Source organism: Hypomesus transpacificus, chromosome 10 (genome assembly GCF_021917145.1).
Source record: "Hypomesus transpacificus isolate Combined female chromosome 10, fHypTra1, whole genome shotgun sequence".
Lineage (NCBI taxonomy): Eukaryota > Metazoa > Chordata > Actinopteri > Osmeriformes > Osmeridae > Hypomesus > Hypomesus transpacificus.
The window spans coordinates 9178593-9200683 of NC_061069.1; the positions used below are offsets into that span (position 1 = coordinate 9178593).

The following is a 22091-nucleotide window of genomic DNA, read 5'->3' on the forward strand; positions in this document are numbered from 1 at the left end:
AGCATGAGCAGAGAGAGGGTTAGGGTTAGAGAGAGAAAGAGAGAGAGAGAGAGAGAGAGAGGGAGGGAGAGAGAGAGAGAGAGAGAGAGAGAGAGAGAGAGGGAGGGAGAGAGAGAGAGAGAGAGAGAGAGAGAGAGAGAGGGAGAGAGGAAAGAACGAATGAGAAAGATGTATACGTGGATGCATGTATCCATTGTCCTCTGTGCTTCATGAGGGAATTCATGCATGTGTATATGTCTATTTTAGTGTGTATGTTCGTCAAGCATTCACCCCCACGCGACACAGTCCCATTAAAGATTAACAGTGGGACTAGTAGTGAGCAGGCCCTAATGAAGGACGCCTTTGGGATGAACATGGACAAGTCACATCTCTCCACTAATTCCTCAGCTGGAACAGCTTGTGGACAAGGTTCATGTGCATTTACCAAGCTCATTGTGCTGCGTATATTTAGCTAAAAGTCTTCTGTTTTCAGCAGATGGGCCCAAATATGGTCCATAGCTAGGACTAGGAAGAAAAGGCTTTAAAACATGCCATATGGTAGATCGAAATTATATTGCACATTTTTTGATTATTCCTTTTTCTACTCTGGGTTACTCAATGTTGGATCATCGTTTAAGTGTTATTGTTTTATTATGTCGTTATCATTATGTTGTTATTATTATATGTTTTTTTCTCATCTCTGAAGGAATAAGTGATGTGGATGTTCAAATTTTACCAGGATGTATGTTTCGATTATTCATAAAAGATCTACTGTATAAAATTGTCAACATTCTGAATACATAACAATCCTATGCTTGTATTACACTTACCACTGCAGCTGCTGCATCTGGATGCAGTGATGGAGGGAGAGAAAAAGGCAGGTCATCAACAGCAGAGAAACGATACCAAATTACACAATGGCAAAGGTCTAAAATGATTCAATTAACACCGACATTGGCTGAAATAGCACCATCTGGCTCAGGTTCTGATCATCCACAATCAGTTGCTAAACGAATCATCTGCTTCTGAATGTAAATGAGTCAGAGTCAGCCTGTAATGAATCAGCTCTCTCTAAATGTAAATGAATCAGATTTGGCAGATTAATGGTTCACCTTTAAAATCAAATTATGGATTACTCTAATTAGTTAAACGAGCACTTCTCCAAATTGGCTGCTGCTTAAAGAACATTTTCCTTTTCTCTAAAGCATGAACCATGGACCACACTTCTGTTGTGGTTTACTGTAAAAGTTTATTATGATAAAATTAAACATTTAATACACCATAGTAAGACTTCTGACTGGCCACATCAAATTGTACACCTCCAAAATACATCAAAAAACAGCGAGTCTTTTGTTTTTCAAGAATATCAATTAATCATCATCATCATCATTGTCGTTGTGTCCTATAAATATTTGGTACAAAAAAAGAACCACAATATAAAAAGCAGTTGACATGAACATCGTCTAAGCTCCTCAATCACTGCCACAATATGCAGCTCTGACTGGTCCACAGTTTCATTCACCACCAGAACATCTTACAGACAAACACCTTGATAGCCAACCAATTGCTGCACCAAACAGACAACACAGTCTAACATACCAATGCTTTTAATGTGGCAAAGCAATAATTTATGCTAATTTTGGCTTCCATTGAAAGAATTCTCTCTGATATTGAATCTTTTAGAAGGCAGTACCACTCCAACCATCATATTTCTGATAGATCAACACAGCATACAAATATTTGTAATTAATTATGGCATGACTAATTCTGCTTTCTTTTAAGGAAACACAAGATTTATCGCTACTTAAAATGCAAGCAAACGCTCCTGCAGTTACGTGTACACTTAGCACTCACTTCTTCAAGGTCTTCAAGGTCTAGGCAGGAAGGTTGAGCATTTCAGTTGGGATCAACATTAAATATGAAGCTTTTAGTTTTAAACTGTGCTGTTTGGGCGGTTTACAAACCTCTTGCAGATTATAATATCACAATGGTCAGATTAGGAACCTTTCTGAGAAGTACAGCAAAAGATGTTCTTCCTCGTGCCCATGTGGGGTAGCATGACGGCCGTGCCCGGCTTACTCCTGGGAAGGGGAGGAGCTTTATATGTGTCCCTCTTCCCATTACGTGGCCAATCACAATCAAATAACTGAAGCTTGCGAACTTAAGCCTTTACCAGATGTGCCAACCAGGAATAGAGACCGGTTCAGGTACCAAAACCAAAACCAAAATAGATCAAAATATAAATGATATGCAAATCAACAGGAATATAAACATGAATAAAATAAAACAAACTTTTCAACGTCCAGGAACTGGTTAATAGTGGTTTCTTTTCCACAACGCTTTTTCAAGAAACAGTTACTATTTCTCCTTCTGTCCTATGAAAACAAACTTTTGAACCTTCTGAGCTGTCTGCCACAGTACATGCTTTAGCTGCCCAGCGAAAATCAGAGCCTTACCGGTAAAAACAACAATTTTTTTTTGAACTTGCTTGTTGGAACAGTGTAAACACAACAACACAAATTAATGATGTCTCTGTTCATAAAAATAGTTACAGTTGTTTACCTTGGTGACAGCAGTTGTTTACCTTGGTGACAGCAGTTGTTTACCTTGGTGACAGCAGTTGAAATACAGAAACAAAAATGTGCAACGTGTGTAAGCTCATTAAATAAGGTAGCAGATACAGTTTAAAAGCTATACAAGGTATTTCTTGGATACTGCATTCCTTGATTTCCTGTAAACACTTGGGGTCAGGGGTCAGTAATAGTAATGGTAATTTGTTGGTTATGCACAGTACTGTCTTCTCCTTTTACCTACTTCTTTCAAAAGGTTTCACATGTTGCAGTTGTGCTCTAAATGTTTGGGGGGTTGAAGAAAGGAGAGTTGCAGAATCCGTGGGCTACTGTAATACAGCCTAAACTAAGCACTGTTGCATAAGAAGTGTCTCTCAATTTTTTTAAACAAACGTGAAGCCCAGCAACATATTGTTCTCACAATACTGAATCAGTGTCACAATGTCTATTAAATCCACATCAAATGTTAGCAATCTGGCAAAAATACTGACAGTGACATAAAGCACTGAGAAACAAAGAATGTTTTTTCATCTCAATGCATTTTACTGGGAGAACAGAAAAATATATAAATCCATAGAACTTCCAAGTGAGAATCACTTTGTCTATGAAGACGTTTTAGCACAAAGAGTAAAAAAACTGAAAACACCCAATTTATCGGACATCAAAGACAATGGCCGTCAGTTTCCAGGGCAACAGAAGGGCACTTAGTAAAAAAATACTCGGCTGACTTAATCCTCCTCTTCAGCCTGACCAGAGTCACTATGTCTGCAGAGTGTATGTAGGTGTTTATGTATGTGTGTGTGTCTGTGTGTGTATGAGCGTTGTACTGGAACTGCATTAGCTAGGAGTCTCGGTCGCTGTCCTCTGCCCCGTACATGTCTGCCAGTTTCCTGAAGCGCGGCCCCCAGTCGCTGAGGTAATTATAGTCCTGGTCACCCTCGGAGGAGGAGGAGCCTAGTGAGCTCAACGACTCCGCCACAGAGCCCGCCCCCTCATAGGCATAGGTGGCGAGGGAGTCGTAGGGCGGGGCCGTGGGGTTACTGTCGTTGTCCAGAACCCTCTGGTTTATGAAGTCCCTGACGTCGGCGTTGTCCCGTTGCGTGGGGACGGCGAGCGCAGCGGCGTGGCGTCGCAGGGGCGGGTACAGGAGCGTGTCGGTGGGGATGATGTCGCGCCGCTGCTTGGTCTCCTCCACGGTGTCGGGGTGACGCAGGGCGCCGATGTCAAAGGCCTGGGTGTCCTCCTCTCCACCGCCCTCGTCGTTGTAGCTGACCACGTTGTCCCTCACGTCCTCCTTGGAGATGATCAGCGGCTCCTGTTTCCTCTGGCGCTTCAGGGCTGCGAACAGCACCACGATCACTGGAGGAGAGAGAGAGGGAGAGGGGAGCTTAACACCAGGTTTATCGGCCCAAAACGTCCCCATGCACAGCGTGATCACTGCAACGCCAAACTGGAATGATTCATTTCATCAACCATTCATTAATAGTGGTCCTCATATCTCAAAGAGAGAGTGAGAGACTGAAAGAGAGATAGGGAGAAAGTCAAAGACAATAGTAGGGAGAAAGAGAAAGAGAGAGAGGTTAAGAAAGGAGTGGAGGTATATTAGGCTAGATGGGTGTTTTGCCTTTCAGGGGTAGTTGGTTCCATTTGGTCACTCAGCTCTCGCGCTGCACTGAACACACCCTGTGAGCACTAGCTGCTTCATGCATGCATAACCCAGATCCCATCTCTCAGTCTCTTTTGCTGAATAGATTGTCAGCATCCCATGGGATTGTAGGTAATTTAGAAAAGGTGACAGGTCTATTGTATTAATTTCCATATATTCAAGGTGCTCTTTTTCCTGTGTGCAATCTGTAAAATATGACGCTTGGCTGAGTTCATGAAAGTCATGGAGGTCATGGCTATATGGAAATAATAAATAAGACCGAGAAGCCCGCTCAATACTTAATCTGACATCTGTAAAAGCTTTAGATTTTTGCCTGATTCAAAGTTTCAGTTTTTCTTGTCATTTTCATAATTCAAAGTATGCAATCCATTTGATTGTGAATGCCAAGATTTCATGTTACCCAACGGATGGTTTCAACAACCCCCCGATGGTTCTGCTTTCAGATATCATGTCACCTCCCACTCACACACTCATGTTCACCTCCAGCCATCTCAGCATCGTTCAGCGCACAGCAGGACGATGATGACAGCTCCACACACACACACACACACACACAAACACACACACACACGCTGTACTCACTTAGCAGTATGATGACACAGAGCAGGATGGCGATGAGGGCTCCAGTGCTAAGGCCAGCTGAGCTGGTCAGGGCCTCTGCGTTACACAGCTCCATGTTGCCCTCGCGGTCACACGTGCATACGCGCACCGTGAGCGTGCCCGTGCTGCTCTGCATGGGGTAGTCACCGTCCGTCATCACCACGGGAACGTGGTAGATACTCTGGGTGAGCCTGCTGTAGCTCCCTCTCCTTGTGAGTATTCCAGCTGTGTTATCTACACGGTGAGAACAATATTTGTGTCAGGTGGAGCTTGGAGGACATTGCACAGACTGTTGTACATGGTTAAATCATTGACTTCCTCGATTTCTCCGATAACTGTGCAAAAATGTGGTCCGTGGCATTGTTGACAAAATATTTACATGGGCATTTGTAACTTTTTTGAGGCAGTTATAAAGCAAATGACATGCACTTCTAAATTCTGACATTGGGCAGCTACCCAATATGATTTGATGTGTGTGGGGGGGGGATCTACCCACCTCCGTTATCTCTGACGGTGAAGTTGCTGCGGTAGTTGGCCTCTGGGGACAGACTGAAGAAGAACTTGTTCCCATTCTGGGGCTCGTCAGCGTCCACTGCGCTCACTGTCTGGATCTTCTGCTCACAGGACAACAGAGACACACCTGATGGAAATCCTCCTCATTTACAGGACGCACAGTCCCAAACTTGAACAGAGAATCAAACACACACGCAAGTATGCTCCACTGGGAAGCAGGGCTTGGCTTGATTTCTCCCTCCAAAATGAATTATGACTAGATGGATGGGGGATGAAAGAGTCGGAGAGGAGATGAGTGGCACAGAGCCACCTATTCAAACTCGTTCTTGATGTGTGACAGCTTCCTGTCATCCTCTATGACGGATTAGCTCATCAGACACCATAGAAGAAGAGAGAAGGGCCCAGGGGACCAATCACACAGCAGGAGATGGGTGGGCTGTCATCCCCAAGCTTTATCTCCATATGCATGTGCTGGAATGATGGACATGTCTTATTGTCACAGCCACCTGAGACGCTATAGGACTAATAGACACCAGACTGCCTGCATTCAAACCTGCTGAGTAGTATTTGGTAATAATGTACCCCCTATTTGTGGTCAAATAGATGGTTTTGTGGTATTGTACTAGGAATACACTTCACTGACCATGTTAACACTTGTTACAAGAACTAACAAGCACCATGTTAGTATATAAACGTAGGTGGGTATTTGTCACATGGACGAGGAGAGCATTTGTAAGGGTTCAGCAAGGGAAGTGTCCACACCTGGCCGGGTTTGGTCCTCTCGCAGACGAATGTCTCGTAGATGGTAGGAAAGACGGGCGCGTTGTCATTGACATCCAGCACACGCACGTACACAGGGACCCGACTGGTCTGCCTGGGGTTGTCTGCCAAAGGAGACAGAAACACACAACCATCAGGTTGGATCCTCACTCTAATGAGGATGCTGGTGACTCATCAGTGCGCTGGAAGTCATACGCATGTCGTTGGGACAGGACACTCACTGAACTCTGTGGCGATGAGGGAAATGTTGTGCCAGGCCGCCTCCTCTCGATCTAGAGACCTGAGCAGGAACACGGAGCCGTTCCCCGGGTGAACGTTGAAGACCCGGTCCAGGTCTGTGCGCCTGTCGATCGAATACCTGCAAGAAGCCCAGACACCAATTGAGAGGGAGGAGGAGAAAGGGAAAGAGAAAGAAAGAAAGAACGAGGCGACGTGTGCCGTGAAGCATGTAGACAAGAGTTATTCTTGAATGTAGTCGAACCCTTGAGCGGGGTTGATTTCACTTGACCTAAGCTCCTGCTCGTACCGCAGCGCTAGGAGAACAAAGAATGTCATTTGGGTTCGATTTACGATGGTAATATGTAATTTGCTCTCATTCAAAGTCTCTCTCCCTCTTAGTCTCTCTCTCTCTGTCTACAATTCCTACCCTGTCAGTCAGGTAGATGGAGGGACATGTGCCCACAGAGCAACAGAGCAGCTAGATACAGAGAGTACAGTGTGCCTGTGGCAACTCCTGGCTGGGTTCTCTTTCACTGTGATGCCCTTTACCTGACTACCCATGAGGGTGGCAACAAGCCGATAATTAGGGATCATGGGACCATGATTTAATTTGCTCAGACTCACAGGTGGGTTCACACACACACACACACACAAATGCACCCACACATACAGACTTCTTCTACGACGCCTTTCCACAATTCTAGTCTAGGATTGCCACCGCGTGCTAGCCAGCAGGTCGGACTCGAAGGGTTGATGTTCCCGGAACATTCTTTCCATACCTGACTGGGCTGCGGTAGGCGTCCGGGTCCACGGCGCTGACCGAGCCCAGGGCCACGCCCACGGCGGCGTCCTCTTTCACCTCCATCATGTAGCTGGCCCGCTCAAACAGCGGCGGTTCGTCCACGTCTTCCACGCTGACGCGCACCGTCGCCATGTCCTTGGTGCCCATGGACAGGAAGCGCGAGTCCAGCTGCGTGTTCTGCACCTGGATCTCCAGCGTGTACGAGCGTTTCCTCTCGTAGTCTAGAGGCTACAGAACCGCGCAGAGTTAGCCAACCCAAATGATGCTGGAGCACTGGCATTGTGCCGTGACACATGTCCGTGTAGCCCAGATGCTGACTGGCAGCGGTTGGTATTTACCTTGACAACAGTGATGACTCCTTCTTGTGTGTCTTTGTCTGTGCTGATGTCGAACATGTCGATGCCGTCGCCGCTGACTACGGTGTAGTCCATCTCGGCATTGCTGCCGATGTCTTTATCTGTGGCTCGGATCCTCCCCACGGGAGTCCCTGCCCTCATCGACTCAGGAACGCTGAACTGGTATATGCCTGGAGGCATTGACACGCACACATTCACAAGAACATTAGTTCAACGTTCATTGTGATTTACCACCATGGACAACTCCTGCTCTGAAGCCTGAACCAAAAGGCAGTGTTACACAACCTTGGAACACATGTAAGAGTGTGAATCTTGTCTTTGACACGACTGAATACAAAGAGGCGAATGGTCCTCTCAGCCACGTCCTACCTCAAACTGTAGTGTGTGTGTGTTTATGTATGTGTGTGAGTGTTTGTGATCAGCCTTCTCTCTACCATCTAGCATGAAGGGACTTATATTGTAATGCCAAAAGCAATCTGTCCAACAGATCCCCGGGTGCAATCAATTGACAGCCGCCAGAGTCTTGACAACACAGGGTGAGGAAAGGGGGTTAGGGAAATAAAGAAAGAGAAAACATTGGCAGTGTCAGAATGAGAGGAAGAGAAGGTTAGAGTGAGAAACGGGAGGAAGTGAGAGAGTGTCAAAGAGGAGAGGAAAGAGAGGGGGATAGAAGTACTCTGTTGATTTAATCTGGATTAGAAAAAGAAAAACTGAATGACTTTGTGAATTGGGCCAGCACTGTGGTTGTTTAATCATGTCCTCATTCTCGATGGACACTCAGCGACCACCTCTTCTGCTGAGAGACTACACTGTGTGCAGCAGACAGTTCTGAATGATGTCCCCATGGGGTGAGCACAGCTGAAGCCCACACCCAGAGGACCTCCTTCCATCCTGCTAATTCCAAAGCGTACTGGGACTACTCCCAGTGATTGGTCTCTGGGGAAATACAGGCTTTTCCTGGTCTATAAAAACAGCGTGCGAAACATTAGTACTCACTCTGGGTGAAACGGGGCGGGTTATCGTTGACGTCGGTCAGAGTGATGTTGATCACCGTGGATCCCGTCAAGCCTCCCCTCTGGCCGGCCATGTCCTTGGCCTCGATCACCACCTGGTAGTGTTCGCGCTGCTCCCGGTCCATGTCGTTTGGACCCAAGGCTGTCCTGATCACGCCTACACAGAAAACAAGCAAACTGAAGAGTTTAGTGAATCCACATCACTGACCACTCACTGTTACTGTACATGAAGCTGCAGCGGAGGCTTTCATTGCCCTTTCTTTGTGATTAGGACACTATACTCTGTCTCAAAAGAATAGGTTTCTGCAAGCGGTACCTTTTCTCATTCCATACTACTACGTGCCACAATGAACTCTTGTATCTTTTTTCCCCCCCCAAAAAAATGTCCCCCCCCGTCGATGTCATTTCTCCACGAACGTCAACAGATAATTTACAGGTAAAGTGTACGTAGGATGTTTGAACACAGCCGTGAGCGGAGCTGACCGGGGGGGCTGTTCCCTCCTCTAATCCTCCATGATACACTGAGTACTGCCCGACATGGACAGAAGCGAAGCAGCCTGCCAGTCAGGCGGTCATTTTGCCTCGTACAATAGCTTCTGTCGGAGCGTTTCTGTGAATAAGAGCTTCTGTTTTAGAGATTAACCCCAGAGCCCACGGGGGAGCCATCTCTTCTTGTCTCCAAAGCTCTTAGGCTTTCAAGTCCTGTCTGTGTGTAAATGTGTGTGTGTCTGTGTGACAGGGACAACCTCTGGCATGTCACAACTGGGATCAGGCATATCGCTGCTAAGCCTTGTCATAATCTGGCAGCCTTTTCTGAGGCCATCTCCCTTTTGTTTAAAACACAGAGCAGTGGAGGAGATTTTCCAGGGTGCACATTATAAATGATTAAATGTGTCGTCGCTCTGCTTTAGACAGTGAAAATGGAGGTTGGGAATGCACTAATGGCCCGTTCTGAGTAGTGCATTACAATACACCGGTCCCTGCCACACACACACACACGCGTACGCACAGACACACAATTCCTTTCATCGAGACATTCATTTTTCTTTTTGCTAAAGCAAAGAGGCAGTCCACTCACACATCCTCTTCACTAGACAGGTCATTAGAAAGAAAAGAGAGGCATGTAGAGGAGAGGAACTACAGGTGCAGAGTGGTATATCCTTGCCAAAGAGATTTGGCCTGGATCTCTTGACACTGCGTTACTGCCCCTGCCCACCGGACAGGTCTTCGAACCACCTCCACTACGCAAGCCCACTGACCTGTGGTGAGATCGACAGAAAAGTAAGGGTGTCCTTGGCTGATGCTGTACACCAGCTTGGCGCTGTTTCCGTACATGCTGTCATCATTATCAGTGGCGGTCACCTGGATTACTGACGTGCCTGGGAGGGGGAGAGAGAGAGAGAGAGAGAGAGAGAGAGAGAGAGAGAGAGAGAGAGAGAGAGAGAGAGAGAGAGAGACTGATTTATCAAATGTCTTCAATACTAATCAATCAATAATATTTCTGACACACACACACTTAAATCAAACAACCAGATGGGGACATCGTGAGTGACTCACCAATGTCCGACCTCTCTGGTACTGTTCCGGTGTAGACCTCCTTAGCGAATTTAGGCTCATTGTCGTTGATGTCGTGGAGCTTGACCACAAACTCTGTCTCCGGTTCCAGCTTGTGACCCGTGCTCCTGTTCACCACGGTTGCCCGGAGGGTGTAGAAGGCCTTCTCCTCCCTGTCCAGCTTCTTGGTGGCGTGCAGGTCGCCGTTTTTCTCGTCAATGACGAACAACGAGCCCGCGCCCTCACCAGACAGGATGTACTTGACGGCGCCGTCACCCCGGTCCATGTCTGACTGGAGCTATAGTTCGTGAAACACAACACAGAGTCAGCACATTAAGATTGCGCTAGCTTCATGAGCTAAAGTCTAAAGGTTGTGGGCGACCTTCACGTCTGCTTGGGGTTAGGGCTAGAACCTCCTAGAAGCTGTTAGAGGGACCGTTAGATCTAAAGAACAAGGGCAGAATCAACATGCACTCTAATCAAACACAGGCGATCTCCTTGATTCTCAAATTAACCCTGTGTGATTATGTACATAATATCTACACCCACCTCTGGCTCTCGTCGTCTAACTACAGTATATCTTCCACTGCACCAGATGTACCACACCCATACGTCACCTATCCAATCAGAGAAGCTATCAGAGCGGTCGATATGTGTCCCTGAGCTCTCACTGGACCCTCCCATCCGTTATCTCGGAAAACTCGAGCCAGTTCCAGCTACGAACCAGCACATCTAGCAGTACTGTAGCAGGTTGCAGAACAAACCCACTCTAGGGAAATGACGGTGGTGGGGGGGATGGAGAAGGAAATGTCTTTGAAAGGAAAATAAAACAGAGGCATGACACCTCGGCACGGGCAAAGAAGAACGATCATAGATCATAGATTTACCCCCCCCCCCCTCCTCCCCAAGCACACAGTCCAAGCTTCTCATTATCATACAGTGTATTCCTGTGCCCGTGGCCACTAAAGCCACACGTACCAAGCTTATGCTTTCATACTCCGATACGCACCTCGAGATCGGTGCTCTGAAGTACAAATGTCACTGCAGTCATTTCTATAGTCAACACCTCCATGAGTGACGCCGTCACAAACTCCTACATATGTATGAATCTGGCACCAAAACACACACATGCACATAGCCACTCTGTCACATATATCCCCGGGAGAGAGGCAACACTGGAACAGAGCATGTGACCGAGCACATCTCATTATATGTGCAGTAACACGGCAGGCTTGTGGCGAAAAAGAGGATTGTGACAAGGTGGATCATTCTCTTCAGGGCTTTCTGAAAAGAGCCCCTGCCCTGCTCACACACACTTGGTCCTCTTTCTTTCTTTTTTTCTTACCTCCCACCTGTCTACCTTATCTTTTTCATACACGCTTCATCTCTTTTCCCCCCCTTCTCTCTCTCTCTCTCTCTCTCTCTCGCTCATCTTCTCTCTCTCTCTCTCTCTCTCTCTCTCTCTCTCTCTCTCTCGCTCTCTCTCTCTCTTTTTTTCTCTCTCGCTCTCTCTCTCTCTTTCTCTCTCTCTCTCTCCTCTCTCTCTCTCTCTCTCTCTCTCTCTCTCTCTCTCTCTCTCTCTCTTCTCTCTCTCTCTCTCCTCTCTCTCTCTCTCTCTCTCTCTCTCTCTCTCTCTCTCTCTCTCTCTCCCTCTCTCTCTGTGTCCCTCTATATCTCCAGCCTCTTTGATCATGTCATATCTGAGACCTACAGAGTGTGCGGCTGGTGAGAGAGACTGACTGTGAGAACATGCCGGGCTGAAGGGCCCCCAGCTTCTGTAGCCTCTGCAGCTACACTCCCCCTCTCCTGTCTCTCATCTCCTGCACCAGACCCCATCCAGCCACCCTGCCTTCCACCTTGCCCTCAATGAAGCACACTACATAGGGGGTCCAATAGAAAGACATCAAAAACCCAAATCCACAAGCTCTGGTTGGAGCTCGATTTTTTGGGTCTTTTCAAAAGGTAGAAATAATAGTATTCACGCTGTTTGTGCTGTCGAATACAGAATGAAGCGCTGTTTCATTTCTTCAGGCAATCATGTATCTCTTTCAGTTTTGGTTTGACACGTTATGCCCCACAGGCCTTAAGTATCCCATGAACTAGACTCTGTTCCTCCTCTCTTGTCTGCCTAATGGGTGGTCTTAAGATTGAAAGGTTACCACAGTCCTAGGCATTGATGGATACCTCGTGTTTTGTATTTATGAGTCACTGTGTGTTTCCTTTGGCATTACAACAGGTGTTTAGTTGATATTGTTCAAACATCACCCCAAAACATGTTACAGCATTTGCATATCATTTTAGCCTCGACTGGTTTACAGGTCCTACCTTGCCAATGTACTGGTGATCACTTCCTGTGTACTCCTCCTGGAGGAAGAACTGGTTCCACATCCAGCCACGTCGGACACGCTTCAGAGCTTGACGTTCGCTGAAGGGCTCATCGTTCTGGGGGACTGGCCCCACACGGTCCCCTGCTACCTCCAACCCTCCAGCCCCTGGCTGGGCGTCAGTCTCTGGCTGGCTGGCGAGAGCCATGGCCTGCACAGGCACAGACAGCACTAAGGTCAGGGCCACCGTGGTCCACAGAGGGTCCAGCAAGAGCGTTCTCATCTTGGCGTCTTCTCTTTCTCTCTCTCTCTTTCCTCTGTTGGTGTTGGTGGAGGGTTCTATCTTTGCAGATGTTTAGGTTCTGTCAGGGAAGCCTCCCTCATACTCCCTCCTCTGGATGGATGGAAACCTGTTGATGAAGAAAAAAGAGAGAAGATTTATATATAGGACTAGGTTTGTCGTTTATTTTATATAGCTGGTCGTTTTGGGTTTGTTTTATCTTTCATTTATAGGTTGAACTGAAAAGTCAAAAAGATATGAACAAATAATCACAGACAACCATTTTTTTTATGAGAAAAATTTAAAAACTTTTTTGAGATGCTTGTCTGTAAAGAAAAAATGCTGTTATCTTTGTCAATTTTGAAACGTTTCACTTCAAGGACTCAATTATAGTTTAGGAATCAATAGAAACTATTCCTGTCATGTTATTGGGTGAATACGACGAGGGGGAGCAGAGAGACCCCCCCCGCCTCTGATATAAACCAGCCTTTATTCTGCAACCACTAAAAGGCCTTTGCACTCAAACACTCAAAAATCAATAAAATCAATCCAAATTCACGTCGTATGAACCACTTTGCAGGTCAGAAAACGCTACCAGAGCAATTACATGACTTATGGTGCTTTCAGCTATCAAAGCTCTGGGCTATGCAACATCTTAATAATAGCATGCAAATTATATGGTGGCTAACAGCACTTTGTACCTGCCCTGACCCGATCAAACTACTGTAAGCCTGAACATTCTCACACCCTCCAGCCCACATGATGCACACACATGATGTATACCCTGCCCAAGGCTCCCAGCCTCTCTCTTGTCATTGAAACCATCAGTGGTGAAACTGTGTGAGGCAGGAGTACAAGGCCAGAGGTTAAATCCATTTCCTGCTCAGTGTTTTACCAGCAGGTTGACCCACATCACAATGTTTAGATTGACATTTGAGTCATCCACTTCAGCCTTTTATTGAGAGTGCTTCAGAACCGCTCCAATCAATTCAGAATCAGGTGGGCGAGGAGGGCAGGCTGAGTCCAGATCTCCTGTTTTGGTCAACCGTGGACGCTTGTCATTGGCTGAACTGCAATCAACATGTTTATTTTCCATCAACCCCGAAGGCCGAGGGTCAACGTGGCCCTCCCTCTCTGTCACACGCACATGTACGCTTACACACACACACACACACACACACACACACACACAGTCATGCATGCAGAGGCAGTGAATCACAGTGTAATTATGATGGTGAAACAAGCACAACATTCCTCCTTTCCACTCTGAGGCTACTGCTGCTCTACCTCTCCATCCATTAAAACCATTAGGCTAGCTTTATGAATGGCCTTAATTGAATCAGGTAACAGCAGACACTAAACAGTATTGATTAGCTGTCAGAATCAGTCAGCTTTATAATGCCTTGGAGGTTTGAAACTGAGGGGTGGGAAAGTACTGAAGGGAGTGTGTTTTTGTCCCAGGGACAAATCCTTTACATTGCTATTAGCCAACTGGAGCAGTAAAATGTGTGTACGTATATGTGAGTGTGAGGGTATGTGTGTACAGTGTGCGAGAGCAGGGTGTGTGTGCATGCACGAGGGAGAACCATATTAGTCAAGCCCCAGGAGCGCTCCTCCACAGCTCTGTGACCTGTTAAATCCCAGGACAACATCTTGCTGGGGGAAGGTCACCTGAATGCAGCACCATAGAGGACACACACACACACACACACATAAAAGTGTCCCACAACAAAAGACTGTGATCAACTCATTTGTACATCATTCACACATGAAAGAAACTGGAGGCACACTAAAGTGTGTGGTTATGAATGCATATGTCTGCGTATAGTACGTATGGATCTCTGAGTGTACTTTTCTTGTTGGGGACAGCAGGTCATCTCAGGGAAATCAACCACCCTTGGTGGGTTCTTACCTTGACCTTCAGGACAAATCGCTTCACTGACTTTAATACCTCACATCTACCATAGGGGGATTTAACTGCCCCCCAGGGGACTGGGTAGGGTGTCGTGCGTGAAGGTTTGTGTGTGTGTGTGTGTGTGTGTGTCTATATGAGAGTGCTTGCTGACGGCCTGACTGTACCAGGACCAGCCACACCTGTGAGGGGCGATGGTGAGGGTGTCAGTGTGTGACTGTGTGTGTGGGGAAGGGGAGCCCAGAGACATTGTGTGTGTGCGTGCACGTGGCCCTGCCACAGCCGACAGCCCCGTAGCGGGTCCAGAAGACTCCCACAGGACCAATTAGAGGTGAAGAAAGGAGAATGTCATCATCCACAGGCTGTCACACGCGTGTGTGAGACAAAGAGAGAGAGAGAGAGAGGACAGAGTGAGAGAGAGAGACAGAGAGAGAGAGAGAGAGAGAGAGAGAGAGAGAGAGAGAGAGAGGAGAGGAGAGAGAGAGAGTGAGAGAGAGAGACAGAGAGAGAGAGAGAGACAGAGAGACAGAGTGAGAGAGAGACAGAGTGAGAGAGAGACAGAGTGAGAGAGAGAGAGAGAGAGAGAGAGGTGAAGAAAGGAGAATGTCATCATCCACAGGCTGTCACAACGTGTGTGTGAGACAAAGAGAGAGAGAGAGAGAGAGAGAGAGAGAGAGAGACAGAGACAGAGTGAGAGAGAGAGACACAGAGAGGAGAGAGAGAGAGAGAGGAGAGAGAGAGAGAGAGAGAGAGGAGAGAGAGAGAGAGAGAGAGGAGAGAGAGAGAGAGAGAGAGAGAGAGAGAGAGAGAGAGAGAGAGAGAGAGAGAGAGTTATACTGGCAGGCAGGCAGACCGGCAGGCAGGCAGACCGGCTTCCACACTAGGGAAGAGCAGTGGTATAAGGGCAGCTCATGCCCGGCAGTGTCTGAGAAGCAGACACAGTCTGCAGTTTGCTAATGAAGAGCTCTGCTTCCACCTCCCACTTTGTTTAATTAAAATACTCGGACACACATCATTTGATCAATCCACATGTCAATGATGTCACTTGGAAATTACACATGTAGGAGTTGGAGCATGAGTTGGTGTTTTTGTATGGAGTTTTTTAAGTCATTTTTCTCTGGTTGCAGCAGAATGGATGTTTCAGGGAGTACAACACTGCACACAGACGAAAGCAATATTTCCTGGATTGATCTCAAGTTACCACTACTGCAAGTGCCAGGGAGCCCAGCCACCCAGCCAGGCCGTCAGGCAGCATTTCATGAAATGGGCTGGTGGTCATCAACTTACAATGATTCGGTCGTCAATTTCTATTGATCAGTCTGTTTATAGGGGGAAAATGAGTCTAGACTGTGGACTGCAAGGTTGCATACACAATGACATCAGCTTGCTTATAACACAGATTCACCATATAGCAATCAATCAAGTTCTGCTTGGTTCCTGAGATGGAGCCAGTCCACGAGCTCAGCTCCAGCTATGATTGTACACAATAGTGTGTAATCACTGTATAGAATGAAATCAAATGACATTTAAAATCAAATCAATTTGACATCCATTCTTTAGTGGTGTTAGACCTGCATCGCCTGGTCTTATTGGACTTCTCATACTGAAGCTCTGGCCACTGCCACACAACATGGGCCATAATACCAACTGCCCTAGACCCACACGCCCACTCTTCTCCCCTCTTACCTTCACCCACCCATCTTCCCCCCTCTCACCCCTACAAACTGCTACCATCCCATACAATCCCTTCCCCTGCTCCCCTTGCCCCACCCCACATCCCCCATAATCCCTGCAGCAACATGCCCTAATCTCAACAGGGAGAGATAATAGATATTAAGTGTGCGTGTTGTGTGACAGCCATGTGTTTCTCCTGAGCAGCCACTGTTCCAGGCCAGCGCTCAGCAGATGGAACTCCTTCTTACGTAAGCAGCAGCCATAGATGGGGTTCCAACGTACCTTGGTCACAACATTGTGACACAGACAATGACTGTATCTTCTCTCATCAGGTATGGGTTCACACCCTGGTCTGGTTTAGCCTAGTCTACTCTAGAATAGTCTAGTCCAGTCTAGTCTGATTTTGTCTGATTTGGTCTGGTTTAGCCTGGTTTGGACTGGTTTTAGCCTGGTTTGGACTGGTTTGGACTGGTTTGGACAGGTTGTTTTGCTGTTCACATCACCTCACAATCAGCAAACTAGGCATATCCACAGGTTCGGTGCCCTTGGTGTTATGACTCTGCAGTGATGTCTCTCCCTCTGTTCTGCGTGTGTGTTCTATATGTTTATTTGTGTGTTTTTATAGCATTTCCAAATAGGCTTCCTGTTGGGCCTTTGTGTGCATTGTATTTGTGTTTGTGTGTATGTGTGTTTATTTGTGTGCTTGTGAGTTTGTTTAGAAGGTGTTTATTTGGTGTTTCTCGGAGGAGAAGAAAGCGTGAGAACTGCAGTTTTATGGCAGGTTGAACTCGCTGGGAGCCTCCGTGGCTCTTCTCTCCCTTGCCTGCTGTATTGTGACCAGGAACTGGAATGTTGTGCCCCATTGCAATGCAAATGAGCAAACGTCTGGCTCAGCTATCGTTACGTGTGGGTGTATGTGTGTGTGTGTGTGTGTGTTTGTGTGTGTGTGTGTGCATCTGTGTGTGTGTGTGACTTACAGTGCAAACACACACATCTCCCACAAGACAAAATGGCCATTTCTGCAGGGCTATCAGAGCAGGGTTTCAAACCACCTCTACAACATCAGCATAGTGCTTCAAGCTATTTGAACCGGAGAGAACCATCCCCTACCAGTCTATTTATGTCTTAATTTAGGATAAACACTTGCCTTGGAGGGCACATCAATATACGAGACCTTCCACAGTACTTTACATGATGTGAACTCCCACACAACACAAGCCGGGTGAGAGAGAAGAAGCTGGAGAGAAAGAAAAAGAAAGAGAGAAAGAAAGAGAGAGTGAGTGAGAGAAAGAGACAGAGAGAAAGACAGAGAGAGAGACGGGTAAAAGAGATAACATGAAGACTAATGAAGAGAGAAGCCACTGTCAATTCAAGCACCAGATGATCTCAGGGGTCAGGGGTCATAGCGATTATAAGACATAGGGAGTGATGCTGGGCGCTTTGAGTTATGTCACTCACACTGCTCTCCAAACACCATAGGCTTGGTGAATCCTCTGCTTTATCTTAGCGATGCGGAGAAAACTCTTCTGCGGTTCATGGTATTAGACACTGGAGACAGCCGTCTGGTGACTCCTGGGACTGTACAATGTCCTGCTGTGTACTGCTACCATACAACAGGAGTGAACGCGAGTTAGAAACCGCATGGAGTCAACACGGAAATGAACACGATCTCCCAAATATTTGTTCCAAATCATCATTTGTGTGTGTATCGGGAAACTGCCACAGTTGCTGGGTGGTGCGTAAGTCTGTTAAACAACATTTCAGTCGAGTTTCGCAAAGATCTATCTCTCGTTCCGTTCTCATGTCTATTTCGGTCGTTAATTAAGCTTGTCAGCACCTGATCATGGGTGCAAATTGCAAACCAAACAAACACACCAAACTTTACGTAGGGGAAGCGATAGACTGGGAGACGTGGGTTTAACACCAGGGTGACTGTGAGCCTTAGGGTGAGGAAGAGATGGAGACACGACATCAACTATTCATTTGTTTTAGAAAGGACAGCTGAGAACTGTGTATTTTACACCCTGAACTCACATTCACAGCAGCCTGGTATACAAGATAAGACTTGTAGCAAATAAGACTAACCCTTGAGGTACAACCTGTTCATCTTCGTTGTTTACACAATATATGACAAAACGATGAAAAACAAAAAATCCACTACCCTTACTTCTGGTGAATAAGGTAGGCCTAATGATTATTATTTCTGTCACACATTATTCAACTCTATTATCACTCACATGCACACCCATTTCCTTATTTTCAGTTTCTTTTTACTCAATCACAGACTTGTGTTAAAAACCCCAGTGACATCCAATGACAACGTTAGTCTCCGCTTCAGACAAGCTGTGTACAAACAGAGCTGTCTCAAGTAAGACATAATTGCTGCCACTGTCAAATCGAGGACAGGAACAGTTCAAGGTGAGAAGCTCAACAAACTCTAAACAACCACCATTTTTTCGGAGGACAGATTCAGATGACTGCTTGTCAAAAGAAACTGTTCATTTGTGGACAACCTCCCTGTGACTCATTACAGAGGAGCCTTTTCGCGCTCTGTTTTCTGGGGTACACATAGAATCCTGAACAAGGTACACGATTCTTGAGGTGACCTATTTATTACTTAGAATCAACGGTTCAGATAAGAGGAAGAAAACAGAAAAAAATGATTCCTGGTATGAACCGTTCTTTCTAAAAATGTTCTGGAACCAGAAAGGCTTTAGAATCGGTTTGTCTCCTCGGGATAACTGACCCTGTTTGTGTCTAGGTAAAGCCTTTGTGAAGATCAAACCATGGAAATGCCACACTGAACCTAACAGATAAGTTCCTCAGTGTAACAGTTGATGATGGCACAGCTGTGATATTCAATGTTATCTCACTCCTCAGTAGGTTGACAAACATTCAGGACAATGGCTCATTGTCCTGTGAGGTGTCAAAGCATGCAGCCTAATTATCATGCAGACCTGTTTAGAGACTGTGCTCATTTAAATACAGAGACTCTATAATTTAATTGAATAAAATGATGTCATTGTGGTATCTGTGCACTTGAATTTAATCATTTTGTGGCTGAGTGTGTTTGCCATTGAGAGTATAATGCTACTTTTTCTATTACATGTATCACAAAACACGTTATAACAATAATAATAATAATCTCAATAATAATTTAGAAGATGCTTTTATCCCAAGCAACACACAGTACAGGAAGGGTTTGGAACATGCAACCTCTTGATCTGCAGTTGTGCTCTAACCACTGTGATCTTTCCACTGATTGGACCAGAAGGCTATTACAGAATGACTATACCTTACAATGCAGGTGTCTTATAGAAGATGAAGGAAAGGTATGATAATGTTGGTGTCAGCCTACAGGCTACTCGATGTTTGTAGTGTAGAAGCCAGGCCTTAGTTCCCTGTGATTCATGCTAGGGTGGTGAGCTGGAACTCATTCTTAATTCATTAAGGGATGTCCATGACTCACTAAACAACATCACAGGCTACTGAACAACTGAACAGAGGACAACCGATATAGTTGAAAACTAAAATGTCCCCTACATACCTATTCGCCATTTACTTTCAGACGGATCAGGCAAGACCTTCACCTTCCACTTCTTCATAGAGCATTAAGGCGCATAACAGTGCATACACCTAGGCTACGTGCAAGTACGAAATCTATCCCAAGGTGAATATTTTTCAAATATTTTATTTTCAAGAATTTCAATCAATTAATTTGGAAACATATCTCTTCTCCTAATTTTTCACGTTCTGGCACCACCACAGGAGGGCACGGTGAATAAACCCGACGCAATCGCTCAAAACCCTTTAACAGATCATAAGCTACTTCACTAACGTGAAGTTCCAAATTGCTTTTAATCAACGTATGGGACATGAGCGTATCAATCCTTCGAAGCATTCTGAGGAAAGCGGTTCGAACGCACCACGGGTCACTGTTATCTTAATGGGAAAGCGAGACTATCACAAAACTGGCCACTGATCAAATCTGCCTCTTTTCAATGGAATTTAAACACATTTGTTTTTTTTCCTCTCACAAAGCTATTAAACAAGTTAACTTATGCGGAAAATTGTATGGCCTTCGCACAATAAGGGAATCTTAGAGGCTCTGATACAGGTGTCTTGCATCAGCTCCGCTCCGTCCGGAGAGCTGCCTCGAGCCAACACTTGTTTCTGAGAGAACATCGAAATAACGCTAGCGTCATCATTAGACTGTTAGTAAGTTACTGTTGCACAATTCAGCTAATATCAACATTTCAATATACCGTAATGGTCACATTGATGAGGGTTCACCAAATCATTTCTAAAACATAATTTCATCCACCGGAGAAGCGATAATTGTGGTTTGCTGTGATCACTCACGACTCTATGGCTACAATACTGCAAGCGTTAAATCCTTTGGGCTTGGGGCGTTTAGCCGTCCTTTCATCAGCGTTCATAACACACACCGTCATAGGACTGTCTAATCCATCAGATCTAAGCAATACATATTTACAGGAGTATATATGCTATTGAAGAGCGAAAGCCTGGGTATGGGCTGGTTACATGCTAGAGTTGGGTTCAATTGTCCGCTGTCACATGCAAAGTAGCTAGTGTTGACCCGCAACCAGTCTATCAAGCCTACAACTCAATGGAGGACTCGGAAAATTGGAGACTATGCCGGATAACAACTAAAAAAAACTGCTTTTGCAACTTTCCCGTAACTTACAGTTAAGTTGAATTCATAAGAGATCGCAGCATTATTTCAAGAGAAAGGAATTAAGCATAAATATGCTTGTCTAATGAGACGGTTATTTTTTATCTTACAACTCAAGTCAACGATGTTTTATTTGCCTATTTCTTGAAAGAAAGTCATTAAAATGTAATGCGTTTCCTCTGTTATTCTGATGAAGGCTTGCAATGAAAATACCAAAGACCAAGTAAGCTACAAGTGAGAGCAATATTATCAAATTCAAATCCATTTTTGAAAGACTCACGTCACTGAAATTATTATTCCACTTTTGAGTTGTAGTCCAGCTGGCTAACCCCACAATATTGTAGATATTGTATACATCACATAGCCTATAACGTGAATAAACAGCAGAGGAATACATACTCGTTAACCTTAAGATTCTAAAACAGCAACTGGACAGGTCTATTATTATAAATAAATAAATTCATAGCCAACAAAAGCCTCGTAGAGTGAAAACAATGATAGCATACTTACCACCGTTTTGAAGTATTTTAAAATTTAATCAAATGTTGCGTTGTGTGAATCCGTTGGATGCGACTGACACACTAAAAGCAAATCATGTCCGCCTACTTGCCAGCACTCTCTATCTCCCCCCTCTCTCATTGAACATCACTTCGCAGTTTGCTCTCTCGCTCTAGAAGTTGAAACGTTTTCTGATTGGACGCTTCGGACTGGTCCAGGTTAGACTTGCAGGCAATGAGAAAAATATATTTATCTGAAACGTTACTTTAATACAAATTCAAAATCATATTCCCATGTCTACTTAAATAAAGTCGAATTCATATTTTTGTTAAACACTTTGATATCAGTAAGACATACAGCTTCCCTTTGAAAGATAATTAACATATGGAAACAGGCGGAGTGTTTATTTTTAACACATTAACAAACCGGAAAAGCCTATAGTATCAGCCAGCTGTGTTCACCGAGAGATTATTATATATTGCACACGTACGATATATGTATATTGTTTCACATTAAATAAGTTTGTTCTGGATTGTGGTCAGTTTTCTTTTCCACCTTGGTGCTCTGGATTTGATAGCAACTGGTCACAGTTGATGACATAGCAATCCTCTCTCAGTGAACTCAGCTAGAGTCAGAACTCATTAAGATTCCCACC

General features: G+C 45.4%; 1 protein-coding gene across 1 annotated transcript; it reads right to left on the reverse strand.

Moving 5' to 3' along the window:
- Positions 1-1208: 1208 nt before the first annotated feature.
- On the reverse strand, positions 1209-21588 carry LOC124472151 (cadherin-6-like). Its single transcript, XM_047026817.1, has 12 exons — positions 21449-21588; positions 12378-12786; positions 10056-10350; positions 9758-9877; positions 8482-8655; positions 7468-7655; positions 7107-7357; positions 6330-6466; positions 6091-6212; positions 5312-5429; positions 4798-5049; positions 1209-3908 (listed from the first exon to the last, which is right to left on the reverse strand). The coding sequence occupies exons 2-12, from the start codon at positions 12657-12659 to the stop codon at positions 3391-3393; spliced, it is 2457 nt and encodes an 818-aa protein (XP_046882773.1). The 5' UTR covers positions 12660-12786; positions 21449-21588; the 3' UTR covers positions 1209-3390.
- Positions 21589-22091: the final 503 nt, after the last annotated feature.